At 43.7% G+C, this 25399-nt stretch overlaps 1 protein-coding gene across 2 annotated transcripts in view; it reads right to left on the reverse strand.

Moving 5' to 3' along the window:
• APBA1 (amyloid beta precursor protein binding family A member 1) overlaps window positions 1-25399 on the reverse strand; it is a 235613-nt gene that overhangs the window by 77178 nt on the left and 133036 nt on the right. For both annotated transcript variants that reach the window (XM_049895520.1, XM_049895519.1), the window contains exon 2: window positions 10096-11358. In XM_049895520.1, coding sequence (XP_049751477.1) covers window positions 10096-11289 — 1194 coding nt within the window. In that variant the 5' untranslated portion in view covers window positions 11290-11358. The remainder of the gene's footprint in view (window positions 1-10095; window positions 11359-25399) is intronic.

Here is a 25399-nt window from a genome sequence, read left to right on the forward strand (position 1 = left end):
ATTCTGTTACTTGGAGCATTACTCCCCACTGGGAGGGATATGACAACTTACTGCTGATTGTAAGCTGCAGAACGGGGCATTAAACACACCCTGGTAAAGGAAGGCATCTCCAAAACATTTCATTTTGAGGGTAACAATCACTAACCTAAGCAAGTATACAAACCAGAGGAGAAATCAATGTATTCACATCTGACCTCACTGGTAAGCATCATTCTCACTATAGTTATTAGCATTCTTGCTTGCTATCTTCCCCACAAATGTTTAGTGTTTTGTAAACTCTAAAACACCACCATTATCAAACCCACAGCTCCTGAACTCTTCCAGGTTTTTTGTTGTCAAAGTGTAAAAAATCCACTTACCAATTAATGGTGTTCACCTTCAGTAGCACAGCCCTGCCTTCACCTACACTTCTAACGTTTTTTACTCTTAACCCTCATGGTGTAATGGTTAAGTGCTACAGCTGCTAACCAAAGGATCGGCAGTTCAACTCCACCAGACACTCCTTGGAATCTCTATGGGGCAGTTCTACCCTGTCCTATAGGGTCGCTATGAGTTGGAATCGACTCGATGGCAATGGTTTTTTTTTTTTTTAATGTAATGTAATGAAAGTGTGAGTGCTTAATACATATACAAACACTGCATGAAATGAAAAAGAAGAACCTAGTAATTTACTTATCTTACTGTATAACACAGTTAATAAAACAATCTTTTTATATAAATTGTGCACATGGTATATAGAAGTGTTTGCGTTTCTCTAGTTTTACCAGAAAATGGGGACAGTAACGATAAGAAGATCCCTCTGTACAGTGAGTGATGCCTGAATAATGATTTCAACTCTTTTATATTTTTAATTTAAAGCAAAGACTGAATATAGTTTTAAAAGTCAAACAATATCATATAACGGCTTATGGCAAAAACTAAAGTCCTCCTCCACTCCTCCCCACTCCATGGTCCTACTCCCAGCTCTTCTAGTACTTTCTTCTAGTATTGACTTCCAAATCTGTAAATACCATGCTTATACTGCCATGGCTTCCCTTTTCAATTTCAGATATCATCTCTTCGTTCCCTACAATAAAGATTAGGGTTCTCTCTTTTATACTGCTTGTTGCCTCATCCTCTCAATATTACAATTTTTGGTTAATCAATATTCAGTGTTTGCATTCTGAAGATTACACATATATTCTTCTCTACTGAAAGCCACGTGTGTATTATTATTACATTTCTTGCCTGTATAACAATTATTCCCAGTCAGGTAACAGCTGAGTTGTTTTTCTGTTTGCTTTGTTTTCTATATACTGATCAATAATTTATGCCAAATTCTCCTAAAATAATCTAAAACTCCTCTCAGTACAAATGTATCAGGAAATCTCTCAGTTTCACTCTTTCTGGAAACCTCCTAACTGGAGCCCTCTAAGCTCTAGGCCACACAGGATAGGCTGCTGTCTTAGCCTTATACACAGCTGTCATCCTGGGATCTCCCTTCCCCGTCACTGGAGATTCCTTTGCCTCTCTCTTGGGTTGGATCCTGTTTCCTGGATCTCACATCTTTTTTCTTGGTTTATGCCTCCAGTCTGGGACAGCACAACCTCCAGTAGCTTCGTGAGAGAGGGTGCATAGGAGGTAAATCTCCTGGAACCCTGCATGTCTGAAAGCATATTTATTCCACCTTTGCACTTAATTGGAAATTAGACTGGGTATAGGCCTTCCAACTTCCAGAGTTCCTTTTGAGAAGTTCAACACCACTGTGATTCCTGATCACTTGTAACCTTTGGAAGCTTATAGGATCTTCTCTTTCTCCCTTCTGTTCTAAAATTTCTCTGGGTCTTTTTCGTTTCATTGTTCTAATACCCTGTAAAATTTTTTAATCTAGAAATTCTCATGTCCTATCATTCTAGAATTTTCCTACTATTTTTTACCCTCTTGCCTTACTGTTCTACTTTCTTGAAGATTTCCTCAACTTTGTCTTCTAATCTTTCTACTGAAGGTTTTGTTTGTTTTAATTTTTGCTATTTATTTTTTAGCTTAGTTCTTTTTTAGTTTTTGGAGTTTTAAAAAATGGCAGCCTGTTCTCATTTAATGGCTCCCTTATCTTCTCCTACCGTTTAGAACAATATTGATTACAAGTGTTTTATAGTGTTCCCCTACTCTGAACACTGTGTTTATTCCCCTCAAAGTTCCTTTTCCATTTGCTTTTTTCATATCTTTCATATTAGAGATGTTCTTAAAATGTCTGGTGATCCTTGGCTGTTCATTCCTATTTAAGAGTGGGTCCCAAAAAGCCTACTGGAAGATCTATGAGTAGCAAGAACTTTCACTGTGGAGTGATAAAAGGGAGACCCAGGTGTTGTGCTGGAAAACCTCAAACATTCGTATCTTTAGGTATCTTCTTTTGGGCCTTTCAGTTTCCTCAGAAAAGGCTACACTAATCTGCTGGGAACTAGGGGTGGTTTGGGGGGTTTACATCTGACAACTGTCATCCTCAAGGGTCTTGTTGCTTAGTAGGTCCTGTTTTCCATAAGGCAACTCATTCTCGTTTTTAGCTGTGGCTACTGTCCCGTTTCAGCGCTTCTGTGGTGCACCCCGTCCTTACAGTAAACCTTCCATCTTCTGTGGCGTTGGGGAGGAGAAGTGCCTTAGTCATCTAGTGCTGCTATAACAGAAATGCCACAAGTGGATGGTTTTAACAAAGAGAAGTTTATTCTCTCACAGTCCGGTAGGCTAGAAGTTTGAACTCAGGGCGCTGGCTCCAGAAGCAGACTTTTTTCTCTGTCAGCCCTGAAGGAAGGTCCTTGTGATGCATCAGTCTTCCCTTGTCTAGGAGCATCTTAGGGAAGGAACCTCAAAAGGATGCGCTCAGCTCCTGGTGCTGTTTTCTTGGTAGTATGAGGTCCTCTCTTTTTGCTAGCTTCCCTTTCCTTTTATCTCTTGAGAGATTAAAGGTGGTGCAGGCCACACCCCAAGGAAACTCCCTTTACGCTGGATCAAAAGGATGTGACCTGGTAAAGGTGTTACAATCCCACCCTAATCTTCTTTAACATAAAATTACAATCACAAAATGGAGGACAGGTTACTGGGAATCATGGCCTAACCAAGTTGATACACACATTTTTGAGGGGACACAATTCAATCCACGACAAGGAGTAACCTGGCTGGTTGGGCTGGAGCAGGGATCTGGAAATCTAAGGTTTCCTGTGACAGACTTTCAAACAACCTCCTCTTTTTAGCCACACCCGGAGAGGTCTACAGCACAAAACCACTTGGTTCTAGTAGGTTATCCCCTCCCCACAAACACTCGGCAGAGTAGAGGAAATAGAAACCTAATCTGTGTATTAGACAGCCAGGCTATGCTGTGGTAACAACCCTAAAATCTCCATTGGTTTAAAACAATAAATGTTCATTCTTCTCTCACAGTACATGTCCCACATGGGTTGGCAGGGAGTTTGCCTCATTATGGTCACTCGGGACTATGCTGAAGGAGGCACCGCCATCTTGTGACGCTGCCATCTTACATAAGGCTTCATGGTTTGCTGCGACAGAGAAAGCAAGCATGCTCTTCACTGCTCCTGCAGACAAAAGTACCACGTTCCACTTCTGCTTACATTTCATGCTGCGTCACACCTGTTGCGGTTGTTGTTAGGTGCCATAGGGTCGATTCTGACTCATAGCAACCCTACATGCCATGACAGAGTAGAACTGCCCCATGGGGTTTCCAAGGAGCAGCTTGTGGATCTGAACTTCCAACCTTTTGGTTAGCAGCCAAGCTCTTTTTTTGTTTTTGAATTTTATTTATTTATTTAAAAAAATTTTTATTATGCTTTAAAGTGAAAGTTTACAAATCGAGTCCATCTCTCATACAAAAATTTATATATACCTTGCTAAATACTCCTAATTGCTCTCACAATGAGACAGCACATTCCTTCCCTCTACTCTCTATTTTCATGTCCATTTGGCTGTCTCATCTCCTCTCCAGACAGGAGATGCCAGCACAGTATCATATGTTTAGTTGATCCAAGAAGCTCACTCTTCACCAGTATCATTTTCTATCCCATAGTCCAGTCCAATCCCTGTCTGAGGAGTTGGCTTTGGGAATGGTTCCTGTCTTGGGCTAACAGAAGGTCTGGGGACCATGACCTCTGGGGTCCTTCTAGTCTCAGTCAGACCATTAAGTCTGGTCTTTTTGTGAGAACTTGGGGTCTGCATCCCACTACTCTCCTGCTCCCTCAGGGGTTCTCTTTTGTGTTCCCTGTTAGGGCAGTCATCGGTTGTAGCCAGGCACTGTCTAGTTCTTCTGGTCTCAGGCTGATGCAGTCTCTGGTTTATGTGGTCCTTTCTGTCTCTTGGGCTCATAATTACCTTGTGTCTTTGGTGTTCTTCATTCTCCTTTGCTCCAGGTGGGTTGAAGCAGTCAAGCTCTTAACCAGGGCTCCACTTCACACCTAACTTCTACAAAATGAGGAGATACAGCTCTCCCTGTGCTTAAAAGAACTGGAAGTATTGGAAATATGTCCACCATAGTCATCTACCACGTACGTGTTCCAAAATGTTTTTGCTCTGATCTGTGGTTCTTTCATCCCTCAGTTTCTTTGTGCTTCTGAGTTTATATATTTTTGTTATTAACTGTATTTTTACCATAGTTTTAGGAGGCAGCAGAGATAAACCCCATTTCAAGCTGTACAGCACCACCACTTGAAGCAGCCCAAACCCCTCGGTGTGCTTGCTATCACCCATTGCTCCAATCCTACTAGGACTTTGCCCTCAGAATGCTGTTGTTGCCTAAAGGGAGATCAGTAGGCCGTGGAACTATCAGAACTGGTGATTTATCATCAATATTTTTCAAGAAGAGAGTTGGGAAGTAGTTTTCAAACATATAAAAGAGAAACTACTAGAAGCAAAGAACTTAGAGTACTTTTTCAGATTTTCAGAAAACAGTTATTTTCACTCAGTGCTGAGTGCCTAGCTACGTGCTCAGTGAATTCTCACTAACGGGCAGCCCTAGCTTCTCATTCTGTACAGCTCATCAGCAAATGAGTGAAGAGAAAAACCCTGCCGATGTTCTGAGGGAATTACAAATAGCACTAAAAGCAGATTTGTTACTACTGTTGTAGGTGCTGTGGAGTTGATTCCGACTCATAGCAACCCCATGTGACAGAGCAGAACTGCCCCGCAGGGTTTTCTAGGCTGTAATCTTTACAGGAGCAGATCACCAGGTCTTTCTCCCGTGGACCTGCTGGGTGGGTTAGAACCACCAACCTTTCAGTAAGCAGCCAAGCGCTTAACTGTTGCGCCACCAGGGCCCTTCCTAACAGTTATTTCTGGGAAGGGGTAACACAGGTTTTTGTTTTTTTGCTTCATTGTAGTATCTGATCTTGTCCTACTGAGAATGTACCGCTTTAAAAAAAAATTGTGGTAAAATATGTATCACAAAATTTGCTGTTTCCACCAGTCAAGTGTACAGTTCAGTGACGTTAATCACATTCACTATGCTCGGCACTATCCACCGCTATCCATTTCCAAATGTTTTTCATCATCCCAAAGAGAAACCTAGAGCAAGTCTCCCATAAGCAATAACTCTCCATTTCCCTTTCTCCTAACCACTGATAGTCTTTTGTCTCTATGCATTTGTATGTTCTAAATATTTCATATAAGTGGGATCATACAGGATTTGTCCTTTTCAGTCTGACTGATTTCATTTAGCACAATGTCTTCATCCATGTTGTAGCATGTGTCAGCACTTCGTTTCTCTTTATGGCTGAATAATACTACAGTGTATGTACGTACCACACTTTGTTCGTCCATTTGTCTGTTGATGGACCTCTGGGTGGTTCCCACCTTTTGGCTACTGTGAACGATGCAGTGATGAACACTGGTGTACATATATCTGTTTGGGTCTCTGCTTTCAATTCTTGTGGGTATATCCGAGGAGCAGAATTGCTGGGTCACATCGTAATTCTATGTTTAACGCCCTGAGGAATCATCAAAGTTTTCCCACAGAGGCTGTACCATTTTACATTCTCACCAGCAATGCACGAGAGAGAATATACTGCTTTCGTAATAACACTTCCAGGGCCACTTCTCCAGGTCTATTTGCTGACCATAATCAGAGTGGGAATGTTAAATCCGGATGTGTGCTAACAAAAGACTAAGTTAAATTTCAAATCCACAGCCTTTCTGTGGGGAAACTGCCCAGATGATATATTTTTTCCCTTTAAATTAGTGGTTCTTAATCTTTTACATGCTTCAGAACCTCAGGGAGCATTTATAAAACAAAAATTCCAGATCACTGAGCCTCACCTCAGGTATTCTAATTTGGAAGGGTGGGAAGCTGCATTTTTAACCGGTACCTCCAAGACGCATTTCGGGAACACACTGTTTTTTAATAACACCTTTCCATTTTCGAAGCCCCTGGCTGACACAAATAGTTTGTGCTCATCTACTAACCAAAAGGTTGGTGGTTAGAATCCACCTGCAGAAGAAAGGCTTTGTGTTCTACTTTCGTAAGATCACAGCCATGGACAACTCTGACACACACAGGGTCTCCATAAGTCAGAATCTACTCAGTGGCAACAGGTTTGGTTTTGGCCTTCCAGTGTCTACAACAACAGACATAGAGTGAGCATTCAGTAAATATTTTTTAACGCTGAGGAGGAAATCAATAAAAAACCATACACACACACATACCTCCCCCCTCCCCATGCCATCAAATGGGGTAGTAAATGAAGGCCTTTTCTATAAATATGGCATGACAGATGACATACAATCCACAAATTCAAATGGCACAAAAATGACTGGGGGAGTATCTTAGCACACGGGATTTTGGTTTTGCTTTGTTTTAGCTGTTCATAGCCCAGTGAGCCCTACTCATTGATTTCTTAGCATCAGACTGAATTTCTGACACCATGGGTTTTTAAAGCAGGATTTAATATTCTATAATTTACTCTACCGTTTGAATGGGACGTCAAGTAAGAGGGTTAAGTTGTTCTCCTAGTTCAGATGAATGAAAGTGAGCCCTTGCTTTACTGTAGGGTGTGGTGGGGGCTTATTATGCACACCAGTGTGGTTAAACTGGCTAACCCCACATGGTTAAGCCAGTCATTTCAAGCAGCATGTGAGAAAGCTGAAGGAAGAGGCCGGGGCCTGGACCAAATGCTTGGGCAGCGTTTTCTCTTATGGCTTTCCAAGTTCCTAAAAGGATGCAGAGCCTGGCCCCTTGCCAGCTCCCTACTTTTGAAAACCTGTTCCATTTCTACCTCATTTGCAAAATGCTTGCCGCAATCCTTCCTAACAGAGGAACCTGGAGACAGCTGGAGGTCAAGGAGAATTCTACACACATAGCTGCACCTGTTTTTTTTTTAACTGTCTGAATTTGAACCCTGGAGAAACAGGAGAGTCACCCGGCATTTCTGAGCTAACTGGCCCAAGGCTGCCCCCTTGCTGTGACGGATGCCATTTCCTTCCCTACCGTTTCCAATCTTGCCTTAGCGGAGCCAGCAGTTTAATCAGCCAACAGTAAATGCTGACTGTTACTGAAAGAGGAGGTGATGATACCTCTCTGACCTGCGCAGCCCTTTACATATAAGTAAAATGAACACTCAGCTTACAATAAAAGTTTCTCACTCCAGCAGATATACTGAGAAGCTGCCCGGTGCAATCACAAAATGCAGAATTAAATAAAACCTTATTTAACCTTGTGACCGTTCTTCTACTCCAAGCTCCAATTTTAAATGAAATTGCTTAAAAATTATCCAAGAGAATAGAAAAGTGAAAGTCAGAGCAGAAACAATCTTTATAGCAAGGTAGTCAGGGCAAAGGTTAGTTGTCTTGATTTATTTTGAATAGACAGTGACACCTAATTTCTTAGTTACTCCAAAAAGGGAAAATAAAATGTGTACAGGGGCAGCAATAGCGTCCGGCAGCTCTTCACAGTAAAGCACATCTCGGTTTACACTGAGAACACGTTTTTTGTGAAGAGGGAAGGATGTACCACCAGAACTGGAAATTAAGTACTTACTGAAACCCATAAGGAGGCATCAAACACACACACCCCAAACCTGTAGCTGACGAGTCGATTCCGACTCATAGCAGCCCTATGGGACAGAGAAGAACTGTCCCATAGGGTTTCCAAGGAGTGCCTGGTGGATGCAAACTGCTGACCTTTGGGGTAGCAGCCGAATTCTTAACCACTACGTCACCAGAGTTTCCAAGGAGGCATAGGGTGGGTGAAAAAACTGTAGGAACCACTGGCAGGAAAGGGCCCAGAAGGATTTCCACCAAAGAGGCCACACTGCCCATCCCAAATCTTTAAGGGAATGGTTCTCAAATCGTGGTCCTGGGACCGACAGCATCAGTATCACCTGGGAATTTGTTAGTGACCGTGCTGAACAGGAGCCCTGTGATCCTGGAAAACAGTGAAGGTTAAGGAATATCCCACCCTTGTGTGTCCCAGGAAATGGCTAACTGCAAAGAACTACCCTTCCCCATATGACTTAGATAAGACTCATGGATGGTCCCCTTGTTTACCTATGACAAGGCCACACAAAAAGCCAAACCAAATCTGTTGCCATCTGGTTGATTCTGACTCATGATGACCCATGTATTACAGAGTAGAACTGAGCTCCATAGGATTTTCTTAGCTGTAATCTTTATAGCAGATTGCCAGGCCTTTCTTCTGCAGCGCCACTGGGTGGGTTCAAAATACCAACCATTTGTGCCACCCACAGACCCTCCAAATTCCCATTTCTTTACCTTATTATAGGGTCGCTATGAGTCAGAATCAACTCGACAGCAGTGGGTTTGGTTTTTTTTTTTTGGTTTGCCTTATTACCTGACCTCCTGGTCAATGGAAACAAACGGCTTGTTAACCAAACTTTTTAGTTAACTTCTCTCCTCCCAGGTCCCTGACTCCTGGCCAGCATACAGTCCTCTCTTAACAGCCCCTCCTGAGACTAGCTGGCCTTGGGGTAGAACATTCTCTGATTTACTTATCTATCTATTCAAACTACCCTTTCATCCCCCACCCACCTCCTCATACCGGGTTCTTTCCAGCCTTCCTGTTGTTGCTGTGTACCAACAGTCCATTCAGACTCACAGCCACCCTATAGTACAGAGTACAACTGCCCCATAGGGTTTCCCAGGCTATAATCTTTACAGGAGCAGACTGCTGGGTCTTCCCCTGAGAAGCAGCTGGTGGATTTGAGCCCACAGCCTTTCGGTTAGCAGCCAAGCGCTTAACCACTGTGCCTGTTTCCATAAAGGTTACAGTTTTGGAAACAGTATGGGGCAGTTATACTCTGTCCTATAGGGTTGCTAGAAGTTGGGATCTACTCAACAGCAATGAGTTTGGGTTTTTGGTTTTAAATAAGGGTAAGAAGTCCTGGTGGCACCATGGTTAAACAATGGGCTGCCAACAGAAACGTTGGCAGTTGGAACCCACCAGCTGCTCTGTGGGAGAAAAGATCTGGCAATCTGCTCCTGTACAGATTACAACTTGGGAAACCCTAGGTGGCAGCTCTATTTTTTCCTATAGGGTCGCTATGAGTGGTAATTGACTGAAGGGAACACAACAATGTAAAAGAAAAATCCTTTTCGCCTAACTCTTGAGAGGCTTGCAGATCTTATGGTCAGAGCGTTCTCCCTATTGCAAAAGACTTCCTCCCTCTAAAGCCATAGTCCTACTCCTTCTCTGCAACAACCCTTTCCAATTAAGTCTCTTTCCTAAGTTTGGATTTGTTTACATGAGGCATTAGAAATGCAAATTCTCAGGCCCCATCCCATGCCTTCTAAATCAGACACTCTGGAAGGGCTTCCAAGAATATTTCTTAAGCCCTCCAGGTACAGTTCGAGAACTACTGTTTTAGGGCAAGATGAGTGCACTTAACGCTTCCCAACCACCCCCCACCCCAACACACACCCTGTATTTCACTCCCAGCAATTTATATGCAAGCAGATTCTGAGGCTTCCCGCGGATCATTCCTAGCCGCCCCCCCCCCACCATTTAACCCATAAAGTCATTTCCCAATGACAAACAAGGCCACATAGCACACGTCTCCCCTGCCAGCAGCGAGTGGAGCTGAGCAAGCACGAAACGCACACACTTACATCTCCATCTAACGGCCTCTGGTCGTCACAGTCCCTGGTGGGGCTAATGTCCTGACGCATGACCCAGATGGGCTCTTTGGGCTCGTCGGGAGTGTAAGGCGAACGGATGGTCCTGGTTTTCACCTCCTCGATGGCCTCCTTGATGTCCTTGATGGCCAGCGAGATGGCATCCCTCTTCTCCTTGCTGTACCGCTGCACCGCCTCGCCGCTGCCTGCAGTGCCCACCGCCCGCGGCGCCTGCAACCCAGGGCTGTCGGGGCGGCCCCCGCCCGGGGTAGGGGCGCGCTCCAGGTCCTGCTCGGCCTCGGGCATGTCCTCGGCCGCCTTATCGAGGCTCTGCGAGCTCATGCTCTGCTTGACTTCGGCCACGATCTGGTCTATGTCCTCCTCCTGCTCGTAGCTGTCCATGCGCGGGTAAGGCGCGAATTCGGCCTCCTTCTCTGGGCTGTCGGACTCGCCATCAGAGCGCTCATCGTAGTGGTGCAGCCGCGCACCCAGGGCCTCCTGGCGATACGCCGCCGCCTCGTCGCGCTCCTGCTCGTACAGCCGCAGGCCGTCTCGCGTGTCCAGCTCGGGCGCGTCCCCGATCTCCTCGTACACGTGCTCCTGGAGGCCTCCGTAGTCGGCGTAGGGCTCGGCGTAGGGCTCGTCCTCGCTGCGGTGGAAGAGCCGGTGCGTGTAGACGTAGCCCGAGTAGGCTGCGTTCATGGCCTCCTCGTGCTCCAGAGAGTGGAAGTGCAGGTGGTTGGGCAGCGCGCGGCGGTGCGTGGCTTCGGCGTGCTCGGCCTCTGCCTGCTCCGTGTACTCCTCGGCCTCGGGCCGGTACTGCACGGCGTATGCGCTCTCGTCCTCGGGGTCCTGCGCGGGGTCCTGCGCGCGCTCCGAGTCGTAGCCATCGCGGGCCGCGGCGATCACGTCTCCCTCGGCCGTGTCTGTGTGGTTGTGGAAGCCGCTCTCGGTGCTGGCCGAGCGTGCCAGGCACTCGCCGCGCTCCTCCTCCTCCTGCTGCCCCAGCTGGGCGCGGAGGTCCTCGACGGCGCGCCCGCGCGGGTGGCCGTCTGCATGGCGCTGCTGCTGCTGCTGTTCCTCCTCCACCTCGGGGTGCTCCAGGTCGGCCTCCACCGACTCGTTCACCTCCCCACCTGCCGCCTCGTCAGTCACTTCCACCTCCGCGGACCCCTCCAAGTGGTTCATGGTGGGCGTCGGGGACCGCTGGGAGAGAGGCTGAGCTGGCTCACTGCGCGCTCATTTTGCTCCACTGGGCTAGAAAAATAAGGGGAGAGGGGCTGTTAGGTGGTTCAGATTGTAGTTATGAGCTAAGTACCAAAATAACCATAAAAACAGCTACTTATTGATCCCTTCTGGATCTGGGTCAATTAAAAAATTACTGACAGCACATAGTTCATTTTCTTCTTTGCGCGATCGTAATTACATACCCACTTGTTTAATTGCTTATTGGCGTCTCCCTTCCCCACCTTTCAGACTGAGAGCCTCATGGGCACGCACGTCACTCAGGTTCCAATTCTGATGCATACGAATAAAGAGCATTGCTAAAATGAATGGGCCAACTGACACATTTTCCATCTGCTAAAGGATAAATCTCTCTAATTTAAACTGGAAACCTAAGTACTTTAGAAACAATTCTTTAAATTAATTTCCAGGAAAAAAAATCCTGAAATGTTTTGAAGCCATTGCTGTCAATACAAGCAGTCATTCTGGGGGGCTGTCAATCAGTCGGTTTCTGTCCTGGCTCTGTTACCTCCAGCACGTGGCTTAATTTTGTGGATCTCCATGTTCAGGCTGGACTCATTTCCAACATGCAGGATGTTAACAGCTATTATACAGGAATAAAAGTCTCCAAGGTCAAATACATTTAGGAAATGCTGACTTGGAGTTGACTTTTCATTGTGAATATTCAAGGGGTTGGGGTAGGATATAGGATTCAGAGTTTCCCAAAATTGACCAGAAAACACTTTTTTCCTAGAGGTCAGTGTTCTGTCAAATACACTTAAGGCAACACTAATTTCTAATACAGCCTCCATACGTCCTGGATCTAAAATTCTATGAAGTACCATTTTATGAATTACCACCACCCATTTACTGGTTTGTCATACTGTGATGGTCTTCATGTTGCTATGATGCTGGAAGCTATGTCACCAGTATTTCAAATGCCAGGAGGATCACCTATGGTGGACAGGCTTCAGCAGAGTGTCCAGACTAAGACAGACTAGAAAGAAAGGTCTGGTGATCTACTTCAGATGCCAATGAAAACCCTATATGGTCACAACAGAATATTGCCTGATCCAGTGCTGAAAGACAAGCCTCTTATGCTGGAAAGCACTCACAGTACACAGTGGCTGCAGCAATGGACTTGACCATACCAACGGTCATGAAGATGACAAGACTGAGCAATGCTGCTTCTGTTGTATATGGGGTCTCCATGTGTCAGAGGAGCTGACTTGATGGCAACTAACAACATGAATCACCATTACAGCCGGAACTGAATAATATTGCTAATTTTTAAAAATAGGGATCATTCTTACTATTTATTTCCAGGGAAACTAGTAGCTAGAGAGATTTGGTTTCAACCTCTCTCATTCTTATCACAAAATGGCTTTATAGCATAATCTGTGTACAGTATATGGAAAAAGAATGTAAAGAACAACAACAAAAAATAGGTGGGATTCCTGTGATTTCAAGATACTTGGTGGTAAATAGGTTCAACAATACATGTAAACTTTTCTCATTGTGTTCTTTGGAGAGCCCGTCTTAGAAATGGAAAAAAGGGAGGCAAAGTGAGCTCTTTAATGTGATAGCAGAAAGCTCCGGGAAGACGAGGCACATCTGATTGACTCTCTAATGTTGAGAAACATTACATTTTACTCAACTCCACATGGCAACCATAGCATTGGGACCATCATAGCTTCAAGCACTATGATGGTCCCAATAGTGAAGGAGGCCATTTTGGAGTTACCAGACCACCTGCAAGCAGAAGTATCATCTTTCCCTCATTTTTTTTTTTTTTGTTGTTGTTGGATTTACCTCTTACTGACACTCATTGGAAGAAAACAATCATGGTTCATCAGAGTTGAACAAGCCCCATTTGTTTCCCTTGATAAGAGTGCAATTCATACAAGTTAGAGCCAGCTTCCCTTGAAAAAGTGTGGCCTCCTTTTCATTAACCCCTGAAAACAGTACCTACCTGTGGATTAAGTATAAGAAAGTTTTCCAGAAGCAAGTATGAGTCTCCTTTTAGACCTTAGTGGGTGGTTAATGACTGAACAGAAGAGACAAAAGTGTTGGTGTTGAGGGCCAAGTGGTTAAGTGACCTCCAGAGGATCATGGAAAGTACAAAACAAATATTCAAAACAAGGCATGGACAAGAATCGTCTACCTAACATTACTGTATATACCCACCCGTTTTCTTTATAAGGACCTTCTAGAGAAGACAACAGATAAAAAATATATTAAAGGCACACTGGTTCCTTAATGTACAGACCTAAGTCTGACGAACACAAAGTAAGCATTCACAGAAAGGGAGACCAGATACTCCCCTGGGTACTGTTACTCTGAGGCGTTTCAGCTGCATGTGGTCAGTGTTAAAACCAGTGGCTGTTGAGTCAATGCCGACTCACGGTAACCCCGTGTGTGCCAGAGTAGAACTGGGCTCCATAGGGTTTTCAATGGCTGATTTTTCAGAATTAGATCATCACGTCTTTCTTCTAAGGCACCATTGGGTGGACTCAAACCTCCAACCTTTTGCTTAGCTGCCAAGTACGTCAACCATTTGAACCATCTGGGGACTCCTGTGGTCAGTGTTAGGAACACAACAACCACCCAAAGCACCTGAATGGCCAATGATTCATCATAACCATGTGCAGGAAAGGCCAAAATGATGTCTTCACTGAAAATGGCTCTTTCCCCTTTTACTTGATGGAAATCAATTGATATATGTACTAACGAGAAATTTTAGCTTATTCTGGACTAAGATAAGATAGTATCTGGCCTGTGGATGGTGCCCTCCCATAAAGCGCTTACTGATTCAAAGGAAGTGGGATTTCCATGCATGTACATATATTAAATGATGGTCAAGAAAGTTACAAGAAACCAGTTCTTTTGGGGAAAATGCTGTTAAATAAAATATGGTTTTTGGTACAGCGGACTTTCTAATCACTAAATACATTCTCCTTTTATTCCCATTCCAAGCCTCAGGGGAACACTGATGCAGAGGGTGTTTGTATTTCACTCATCATCACGGTTTAAATTAGATAATTTGGGTTGTGGTATTGATGACATATTAATTAATAACAGACATTGATTTGAGGGATCTTCTGAGGACACAGGCAACTAGCAACTTTTAAAGAAGGAGCTGAAGTCAGTGGTCAGGTCGTTCAGTAGCATGCTAGAGAATGTTCCCCGTACCCTGGAAACCTTGGGGGTGGTATCTGTAAAAGAGATTGAGGTTGTTTTTTTAAAGAATCTCCAGATATTGTGGGAATCTATATTGGCACAGCCATTTTGAAAAGCAATTTAGCAAGATTAATTGGTATATACGTTTTGCCCCAGTGATTCTACTTATAGAATTCAAAAAAAGAAAAACTCAGATGTGGACAAAAATGTTTCCTCCAGTAATTTTTTTTAAAAAGCAAAAGTTATAAATGCTAACTATTAAGCGTGTATTAAGTTCTACTGGGTAGGGTGTTAATCCTGTTAGTATTCTGTTATGATCTAGGAGGATTTGGGGGTGGTGGTGGGGAGGTCATCTTCTTGCCAGCAGCTCCACTTGGAATTCCCACAGCAGTCAAACTTATCTTGCCTCAGCTGCTGACTCATAGCTCCTCATTGTCCCCCTTGGCTCTGGCTCCCAAATCTCCTCCCTTCCTGTATTTCCTATGTGGGTGAATGGCACCACTGGCCACCCAGTTGCTCCAAACCTGGGAATCATCACTGACTTACCTCTTTCCCTCAACCTCTCCCCAAAACTGATGACTGCATCCATTCTCTTAAATAACTCCGGCATCATCCTCACTGCCGATGCCCTTGCCTTCATCCATCTTGCCTAGACATTTGCTCCCCTGACTCTATATCCTCAGCCCACTCCAGTCCACCCTCCCCACTGCCAACACAATTATCTCTCCAAAACACAAACCTGAATCCCAGGGCCCTGCTGTTGATTGATTCCCCACTGCCGCATAGAACAAATGCTTACCTAACTATATAACTGTATACACCATACAACTAGCTTACAGTCCTAGTGGCGCAGCGGTTAAGAGCTTGGCTGCTAACTGAAAGGTTCGCAGCGTGAACCCACCAAGCAACTCTGTGGGAGAAAGACCTGGCAATCTGCTTTTGCAAAGATTATAGCCAAGAAAACTCTATGAGGCAGTTCTGTTCTGTCGCATGGGGTCGTTATGAGTCTGAGTTGACTCAATGGTACCCAAGGAGTCCCTGGGTGGCCCCAACAGTTAAGGGCTTAACTACTAGCCAGAAGGTCGGCAGTTCAAACCCACCCAGAAGTGCCTCAGAAGATAGGCCTAGCAACCTGCTTCCGAAAGGTCACAGCCTTTAAAACTCTAGGGAGCAGTTCTACTCCGTACACATCGGGTCACCATAAGTAGAACTCAACTCAACAGCAAATAACGAAGACAACAACATATACTATATAATAACTATTAAGCATTTTTCATATAACTCACTAGCCTGTGTAGAGGGTATGGTTATTATCAGCCTTTTTACAAATGAGGAGATGGAAGCACAGAAGGGTTACGTTATTGCCTGCACATGATCACACACATGGTAAGTGCTGATGGCCCTGATGTTTGATTCCTGCTCTCTAGCTTTAGGGTCTGGGTTCTTGGGTCCTATTCATGGCAATCATGTATCTCCACACTTCAGCCGGCACCCTGTGTTCTAACACCCCAAGCTCCTGCACTGTCCCTAACTGCCTTCCCTCTTCTCAGAATACGTTTCACCTACAGCTTTTTTTAGGTGACTCTTTCTTGTCTTCCTCAGATTTTGTACTTAATGAATGTCTATTACATGCCAGCCTCCAGGCAGTGTTCCAGGCACTGGGACAGAACAGAGACCAGGCTAGACGAGGCTTCCCTGCTCTGGAAGCCCTCAGTCTAGTGTGCATGTGTGGGGGAGGGGTAGAGGGAAAGGAGAGGGGAACAGACAAAAATTATGTAAATAAACAGACATGATAATTTCAGATTATGAAAAGTTATATGAAGAAACTAAAACAGGGTGATGACATAGAAGAGTCCCTGGGCAGTACAAATGGTGAAAACACACTTGGCTGCTAATCGAAAGGTTGGTGGTTTGAGTGAACTCGGGGTGCCTCAGAAGAAAGGCCTGGTGATCTCCATCTGAAAATCAGCCATTAAAAACCCTCTGGAGCACAGTTCTACTCTGACACACATGGGGTCGCCATGAGTTGGGGTTGACTTGACAGCAACTGTTTTTTTTTTTTTAAATGGCATAGAAGTGACTGAGAGAGGGTGTCATGTAGAGTGGCCAGATGAAGCGATATTTGAGCTGAGGCCTGAATGATTAAAAATAGAGGCAGCTGTGTACAGATCTGAGGTGAGAAAGGATTTGCCATGTTCAAGGACAGGAATGATATAGCAGAATGAATAAGGAACAGTGTGGCGGCAATGAGGGCTGGGCAGGGCCTGGACACCAAGGTAAAAAGTTTACGACTATGGCACTGGAGGGTTTGTCCAGCAGGGGTGTGACAAAACCTGATTAATTACTCTCCCTTTGTCCCCACTGTACTTTGTCTATCACTTTGATTATCGCACCTGTCATTTTAAGTAACAATTCTTTGTAGATATGATGCCCTTGGGAGAAAAGGTCTTGTCATTTATCTTTGGTTCTCCAGTGCCAAGCACACAGAGGCTACACAGTAGTTACACAAGAAATTTTTAGTGATTAAAAAAGAAAAACAATCTTTATCCCCCCCGCCCCAACATATGGGGCCTTGTAGACACTGGCATGATCAGTCTTTGGAGAATAACTCATTTCTTCTATTCATCTTGAATTTCTACTGCCCTCACCCACCCATGCAACCTCTTCTACCTTCTTCTGACACTTTAAGCCCCAAAGAAGTCTAGTGATCTCACATTTTCCTACATTTGAGTGTGTTGATCCATTTGGCATTTAGTGGGCACGTACCAGGTGCTGTGCTAGGCAATTGGGGATGCAAAGGTTTCTAAACCATGACCCTAGCCTTCAAGGGCAGACAGCTTCGATAATTACAACAACTGGTGATGAGTGCAAAATAGAAATAGGTTTAAGGAACAAAAGGAACCTAGAGTTAGGATGACAACAACTGCGTTACCTTTGCGAATCATTTAAGTGCTACTGTGTACGGGTTCTGGATTTCACAAGTTTAGAAGCACCCTGAGAGAGGAATGCCATCATCCAAGCAATGCCCTGGATTAAGGCCCATGCACCTCTAGAGGCTGAGGTGATGGGCACGGAGGAAGAAGGAGCAATGGGTTGAAGAATTTCGCTGCCCCTGTACAGAAGATTTGGATGACCTGGAAGATACCGGCGAGAGAGTCCCCTCCTCAGGAGCACCCACACAATGTGAGGAAGGGGTGGTGTGGCATAGCCGCTGCAGGAGTGTGGGCCTCTAGGCTGCCAGCAGTGAAGCACAGTGGGCTTTCCTGCCCCCAGTTCTGGAATGTTCCATGCCTGCTGGAAAAGGTAAGCAAAGGGAGGGAACTCCACTGCAGTGCAACGTTTAGAATCAGAACATCTCACAATTCAGCCTTTGAATCAAAGTATCTCAGCGTTAACTGAGGCTTGTGTTGGTTTGGGACTAATAGAAAGGGAAGCTGTAAATTACCTTGGTTGATTTTTCCTGAAGGAGTTCTTGATAAGGATTTCCAATAGACTGTCCCTTTTAACACATTCAGAAGCAGTTTTAGAAGAAAGGTCTGACTGAAGACAGATGTAATGTAAAAAAGAACAAAAGGCAGCGTACCAGAGTGTTAACACAGAAGGCTAGTGTGTGTGAGTGCATGTGTGTGTGCATGTGAGTACGTGTGTGCACATGTGTGCGCATGCATGTGTGTACGTGTGTGCATGTGTGTACAATGTGTGTACTCGTGTGTATGCATATTTGTCCCCACCCACAGGAGTGGGGTTTGCAGTATGCAGGTGTATTGAAAAAACCAGGGCTTCAGACCGGTTTGTTTCAATTCGAACCCCTGCTGAGAATTTGAATTTCCACCCCAGATATACTGAATCAGAATCTACATTTTAACAAGATCACCAGGTGATTCGTATATATAATTTCCTGGGAACTTGCTAGAAACACAAATTCAAAGCCCACCCCCCAATAAAAAACAAAAACGAGAGTGGAGGAGAGAGGAGAAGTGAAAGGCAGAAGCAAACAAAAAACAATGGAAGAAAAAAGACTGTATTAGCTATCTCCTGCCAAAAAAAAAAAAACCTAGAACAACATGATTCCATTTATATAAAAGTCTCTATACTTTTGTATATATTTAAGGGTACAATTACCTCACATAGACTTGCTCAGTGTTGCCTGTCCCCCCTGCTGGATTTGGAAGTAAAATCCCATTTCCTGGGACTGTATGTTGGACTAATCTACCTGTACCCACACTGCTCCCATCGGCAAGACCCCCACCACCAAGCCAAAGGAGGGGCTGCCTGTAACCTTGAGACTGTGGTGATGTGTTAATTTCCATAGCAACAAACAGTGGTAGATGCCAAATAGGATTATACCCTGGATGCAGTCTTCACACACAAAAAAAATCCCACATAGATTGGGAGATTAATGGTTATCATTTAAAAAAAAAAGAACTCTCCAGATTAAATGAAAGAGACACAGAATAAGAATACCCAGCTATCTTCCTTACCCTTTAAAAATGTTTTCTTTCTATGAGTTAAATCAATTATGAAACATCAACTAGGGAATCCAAAGGACATCAAAGTTGTTGTTAGGTGCCACAGAATTGGTTCTGATCCACAGCCACCCCATGTACAACAGAATGAAATACTGCCCAGTCCTGTGCCACCCTCACAATTGTTATGTTTGAGGCCATTTTTACAGCCACTGTGTCAGTTCATCTCCTTGAGGGTCTTCCTCTTTTCCGCTGACTCTCTACCAAGCATGATGTCCTTCTCCAGGGACTGTTCCCTCCTGATAACATGTCCAAAGAAAGTGAGACATCCTCGCTTGCCATCCTCGCTTCTAAGGAGCATTCTGTCTGTACTTATTCCAAGACAGATTTGTTCATTCTTTTGGCAGTCCATGGTATATTCAATATTCTTTGCCAACACCATAATTCAAAGGCATCAATTCTTCTTTGGTCTTCCTTATTCGTTGTCCAGCTTTCGTATGCATATAAGGTGATTGAAAATGCAATGACTTGGGTCAGGCACACCTTAGTCCTCAAAGTGACATCTTAGTCCTCAAAGTGACACTTTAAAGAGGTCTTTTGCAGCAGATTTGCCCAACGCAATATGTTGTTTGATTTCTCGACTGCTCCCTCCATAGGCATTGATTGTGGATCCAAGTAGAATTAAATCCTTGAAAACTTCAATATTTTCTCCATTTATCATGATGTTGCTTATTAGTTCAGTTGTGAGGATTTTTCTTTTCTTTATGTTGAGGTATAAACCATACCGAAGGCTGTAGTCTTTGAGCTTCATAAGTAAGTGCTTCAAGTCCTCCTCACTTTCACCAAGCTGGGTTGTGTCATCTGCATATCACAGGTTGTTACTGAGTCTTCCTCCAATCCTGATGCTGCATTCTTCTTTCTATAGTCTGGCTTTTTGAATTATTTGCTCAGCATACATATTGAATAAGTACGGTGAAAGGATACAACCCTGATACACATCTTTTCCGATTTTAAACCACTCAGTATCCTCTTGTTCTGTTCTAATGACTGCCTCTTGGTCTATGTATGGTTCAGCACGAACACAATGAATTGCTCTGGAATTCCCATTCTTCTCAAAGTTATCCATAATTTGTTGTGATCCATACAGTGGAATGCCTTTGCATAGTCAATAAAACAGAAGACATCAAGAACTTCATTCAAATCATCAGTTCTTTTAAACAACATCTATTTACAAGAGTAACATATAAGAGACAGAAAAAAATAAAAAAGACCAGAGTTCATTAATCCTTTATTGACTTTGATTCATTTGGAAATTAAATTTAGTGATTCTGAGAGCCAAGATGGGCTTACAAACCATGCTTCTCCTTCCTACAATCATTTCCATTTTAGACAGGCTCACACAGTCAGAAAAACTCTCCTGACATGGAACTTCGTGCCTCAGCAAAGCATGACGTGTTCCCTGATAACCTTGTGCCTGGAGTTGTGAAGCGTGGTTTGGAAGGTTGTATTGGTAGATGATTTCAAAGTGAGTTGAATACCTGACCCAAAGGAGTGTTGCTGAATGGCCAGATGTCAGCTTTGGGGGTGGGGCTTTATGGCTGGATCTCAGGGCTGTGTCCAGCTTAAATGAAGACACAACATGGGCCAAACATCTTCAGTTTCCCCTTGTAGATCCACTCTGTACCCTCCCACACTTTGTTCTGTGCCCTGTGAGGCTGGCCTCTTTGGCCTGCCCCGTTAGCTGTCTGCTCCTCTGGCCTCTGTTTGCATTTGGCCAATGGGGAGCTCTGGTGGGGTATCAGTGAATGGGAGGAGACTGAGGTCAGGGCATTTATTCTCCTAGATCCTTTCCTACAAGGTCACTTGTCTAAAGGTCACAGCCTTTGTCCAGTGGCCTTCACAGGAGGGCTCCCTCTCCTTACCTTTAGGTCTATGTGTGGGAAAAAGCAAAAAAAAAAAAAAAAAAATACAACAAATCAATGTTAATATAAATGACTTGGGCACATACTGCATTTATTAATACTGCCCTTTTCTAAATGAGGGTATGTAAGGGTGGAAAAAGGAGCCCTGGTGGCATGGTTAAGCGCTTGGCTGCTAACCAGAAGGTTATCAGTTTGAACCTATCAGCTCTTCCTCGAGAGAAAAGACCTGGCAATCTGCTTCTGTAAAGATTACAGCCTAGGAAACCCTCTGGGGCAGTTCTACTCTGTCCTAGAGGGTGGCTACGAGTGGGAATTGACTCAATGGCACACACTACCACCACCACCACCAAGGGGTAGAAAATAAGCATTTAAGCCACTTTTAGTCCTCTTTGAAATAAGGCTGAGTGTAAATAAATCCATCACATAATCACAAGCTCTGTCTACGTATACAGAGGCCAGTATACGTGGTGTTTCACCTACCGTAGAACCAGCAGGAGGTATCATCTCAATCGCTCCGCTGATTATGAAGCAGAGGCTCAGACAGCTTGAGTCACTTGTCCAAGGTCACACAGAGCTGGAAGAGGTGGGGGTGGGTCTGTCTGGCTCTACTGTTCATGTTTTCCTCTTACATTATGCTGAGCCCATAAAGGGATACGATTGATTTTTTTAAATAAACATCTAAACTGATGTAATCCCTTTTAGAATAGTCACCTTGGCAGGCTCAAAACGCCTTGGCCACTCCTCTATTGGAACTGCTTTCAAAGTTAATTTTTATGTTTTGAAGATAGCAGCAAATAGTTTTCAGCACTCCATACTCATATTTAGTTCTGTTTTTTTTTTTTTTCTCTCTCAAAGGGTAACATCCAGACTTATTATCCACCTAATTTTCAAGATTTGGTTATGAGTGGCATTTGATGTTTTCCAAATATTATATCTACCCCTAAAGAGCAAAGATGTGTGACAGGCAAGATAATTGGGAAAATACTCTGGTTCGAGCTCTGAAGTCAACTCCAAATGAGGGCTTTAAAAATTATTTTGGTCAATGGCTACGTCTTCAGCATAAGCCTTTATCTTCAGCGTGCCTGCTTTGAAGGGGACAGAGCCATTTGGGTGAATATATTTTATACGATTACTACAAAACCAGGGTCATTACTTTCACCCCACCTTGAAATCTATGTGATTGTGGCTAACACTAAGCAGGCAGGAAAATTAATCTGTGCACTTGGATTAATTCAGTAGTGCCAACCAAAAAGCTCTGATCATAGCCAAGCCATTGATTAAAGAGAAAAATCTGAATTTATGAAGACTTTCTTCTTGTCTAGCTCTTTGTCTAGCGCTTTAACTATCAAACCTTTCCTTTATCATTCCGATTCTAATAAAATACAATAAACTTAAGTTTTTTTTTTTCTTCTTCTTCTTCTGTGTTAAAATCCCTCCTTTTTTATTCCTCTACACAATGCCCCTGGGTGGTGCAAACAGTTTGGGCTCAGCTGCTAACCGAAAGGTTGGGAGTTCAAACCCACCCAGTGGCACTGCAGTAGAAAGGCCTGGCAATCTGCTTCCGTTGTTTTTGTCGTGATGTACAGCTGAGTCAATTCCAACTCATAGTGACTCTATAGGACAGAGGAGAACTGCCCCATAGGGTTTCCTAGGCTGTAATCTTTAAAGGAGCAAATCTCCAGGTCTTTTCTCCCACAGAGGAGCTGGTCTGTTCAAACCACCAACCTTCTGGTTAGCAGCCAAGCACTTAACCATTGCGCCACCAGAGCTCCTCCGTTAAGATTCCAAACCAAACCCACTGCTGTCCAGTCAATTTCGATCCCTAGCGATCCTATAGGATCTGGTAGAACTGCCCCATAGGGTTTCCAAGGCTGTAAATCTTTATGGAAGCAGACTGCCACATTGTTGTCCTGTGGAGGGGCTGGTGGGTTCAAACCACTGACCTTCCAATTAGCAGCCAAGCACTTTAACCACTGCGCCTCCAGGGCTCCTTCTGTTAACATTATAGCCAAGAAAGCCCTACGGAGCAGTTCTACCCTGTAACACATGCGGTCATCATGAGTAGGAATTGACTTGGTGGCAGTGGGTTTGCTTTTGGCTTTGGTTTCACACAGTGTCCTTCTCTCGGCCCTCACTGCATTTATTAACTCTGCCGCTACACAGCACTCAGTTCAGAGGTATTAAATCACCAGGTATAACCAATCCTGGGGCCTTTTCCCAATATTCCTGTCATTATACAACAAGTCATGTTCAGAGCACTACACCATTAAGGAAAAGAAGTCGCTAAAATCAGTCAGTTATGTTAGCGTTCAGAGGCTCATCACTTCATATTGCAAACAGAGGAGGAAATAGGAATATCAGGCAGAGAACGAATTGAACAGTAATTCATTAAAACACAGGCTTTCCTTTGAGACCACATCACCTCAAATTTACTGCTATTGTTCCTTTTACAAATTATTTGGCTCATTAGAAAGTCAGTTAACTTGCTCCTTTCTATTCCCTCAAGTTTTCTGTGGGTTCCTCTAGCATTTTCCTTCACCAAATTCATACCAGAATGTCATCTGCAATCCTAATTACAATCTTTAAATTGAATTCTTGTTTCTGAGCTTTTTTTTTTTTTTTTTAATTCGCAATTCAGGAGAGTGGTACAGGATATGGTGGTAACAATCCTCAAATTTTTTTTCATTTACGCCTCAAATCTGATAGGCGAGGGCCATACTACCCAGTATGACTAAAAACAGCTGCATCCAGGAGGGTTTGCTCCCTGACAATTCAGCTTCCCAACTCCCAAAGAACAAAATCCATTAAGCAACCATTAGGTGGCAACTTCAGGGATGACTTGACTTTGAATTTGATGAGCCAGAAATCCCACATTGATTTAAAGCCTCCTCCCGAGACAATGGGCTTTCTCAATTCAGTCATGTTAGCAAAAAGTTAACAAGGGAAGAATCATAATGTGGAAGAAGAAGAAAACTACTTTCTCTTAGAAACGATTCAAGAACAAGCTGGAAATCCGTAAGAGTTCATGCTGATCAGAATACAGAGAGAAGGTATCTGCAGATACACTCTTTTTTCCAGTTAACTAATTTCATTTAGGTTCCAAATAGAGGCCAGTGAAATCCAATCCAAACCTGGTTTTTTAGGACCTAGAGCTTGGGTAGTCACCTCAAGGGGAGACGTGAGGTTCTTTAAGGAAATTTCTTTTTAATTTGCTTTGATTCAAAAATAGTGTAGATTAAAAAAAAATGTAGTGCTGATTTTACTGAAGGTTTCATAGGGAAGGCTTAGGCAGATTACATCACACATCACACAGCATCACCCTCCAAGTAAAATCGAATTGTCCCAAGTTTTCTTCTCAGTTACCAGTCACAGGGTCTTCCTCTCTTGTGAGCCTTCCCCTACCCAGTCCTGAGTCTTCATGGCTCCTGTTCCTTCCTTCTAGAGCAGCGCTATCCCACAGAAATATTATGTGAGCCACACACGTAATGTAAAATTTTCTAGTGGCCACATTAAAAAAAGGCAAAAAGAAACAGGTAAAATTAATTTTAATAATATATTTGATTTTACCCAATATGTCTAAAATATCATTTCAACATATGATCAATATAAAAAATTATTATCAAGAAAGTCTACATTCCCTAATGACATACCATCTTGAGCACCTTTTCATATGCTTATTTACCAGCTGTCTATCTTTAGTTAGGTGTCTGTTCAGATCTTTTGCCTATTTTTAAAATTGGGTTGTTGTTTCCTTTGTTGTTAGAGTTTTAAGAGTTCTTTTTAAGTCTTTTATCAGATACGTGTCTTGCAAATATTTTCTCCCAGCCTGTGGCTTGTCTTTTTATTTATTTATTTATTTATTTATTTTTATTATTGTACTTTAGATGAAGGTTTACAGAACAAACTAGCTTCTCATTAAACAGTTAGTACACATATTGTTTTATGACATTGGTTATCAACCTGACAACATGTCCACACTCTCCCTCCTCAACCTTGTATTCCCCATTACCAGCTTTCCTGTCCCCTCCTGCCTTCTAGTCCTTGCCTCTGGGCTGGTGTGCCCAGTTAGTCTTGTTTTGCTTTATGGGCCTGTCTAATCTTTGGCTGAAGGGTGAACCTCAGGAGTGACTTTATTACTAAGCTAAAAGGGTGTCCAGGGGCCATACTTTTGGGGTTTCTCCCGTCTCTGTCAGGCCAGTTAAGTCTGGTCTTTTTGTGTGTGTGCGTGAGTTAGAATTCTGTTCCACATTTTCCTCCAGGTCTGTCCAGGACCCTCTATTCTGAACCCCCTTAGAGCAGTCAGTGGTGGTAGCCTGGCATCATCTAATTGTGCTGGACTCAGTTTGGTGGAGGCTGTGGTAGTTGTGGTCCGCTAGTCCTCTGGACTAATCTTTCCCTTGTGTCTTTGGTTTTCTTCATTCTCCCTTGCTCCCGATGGGGTGAGGCCAGTGGAGTATCTTAGATTGCTACTCGCAAGCTTTTAGGACCCCAGATGCTACTCACCAA

The sequence above is a fragment of the Elephas maximus genome, chromosome 9, assembly GCF_024166365.1.
Source record: "Elephas maximus indicus isolate mEleMax1 chromosome 9, mEleMax1 primary haplotype, whole genome shotgun sequence".
Taxonomy (NCBI): domain Eukaryota; kingdom Metazoa; phylum Chordata; class Mammalia; order Proboscidea; family Elephantidae; genus Elephas; species Elephas maximus.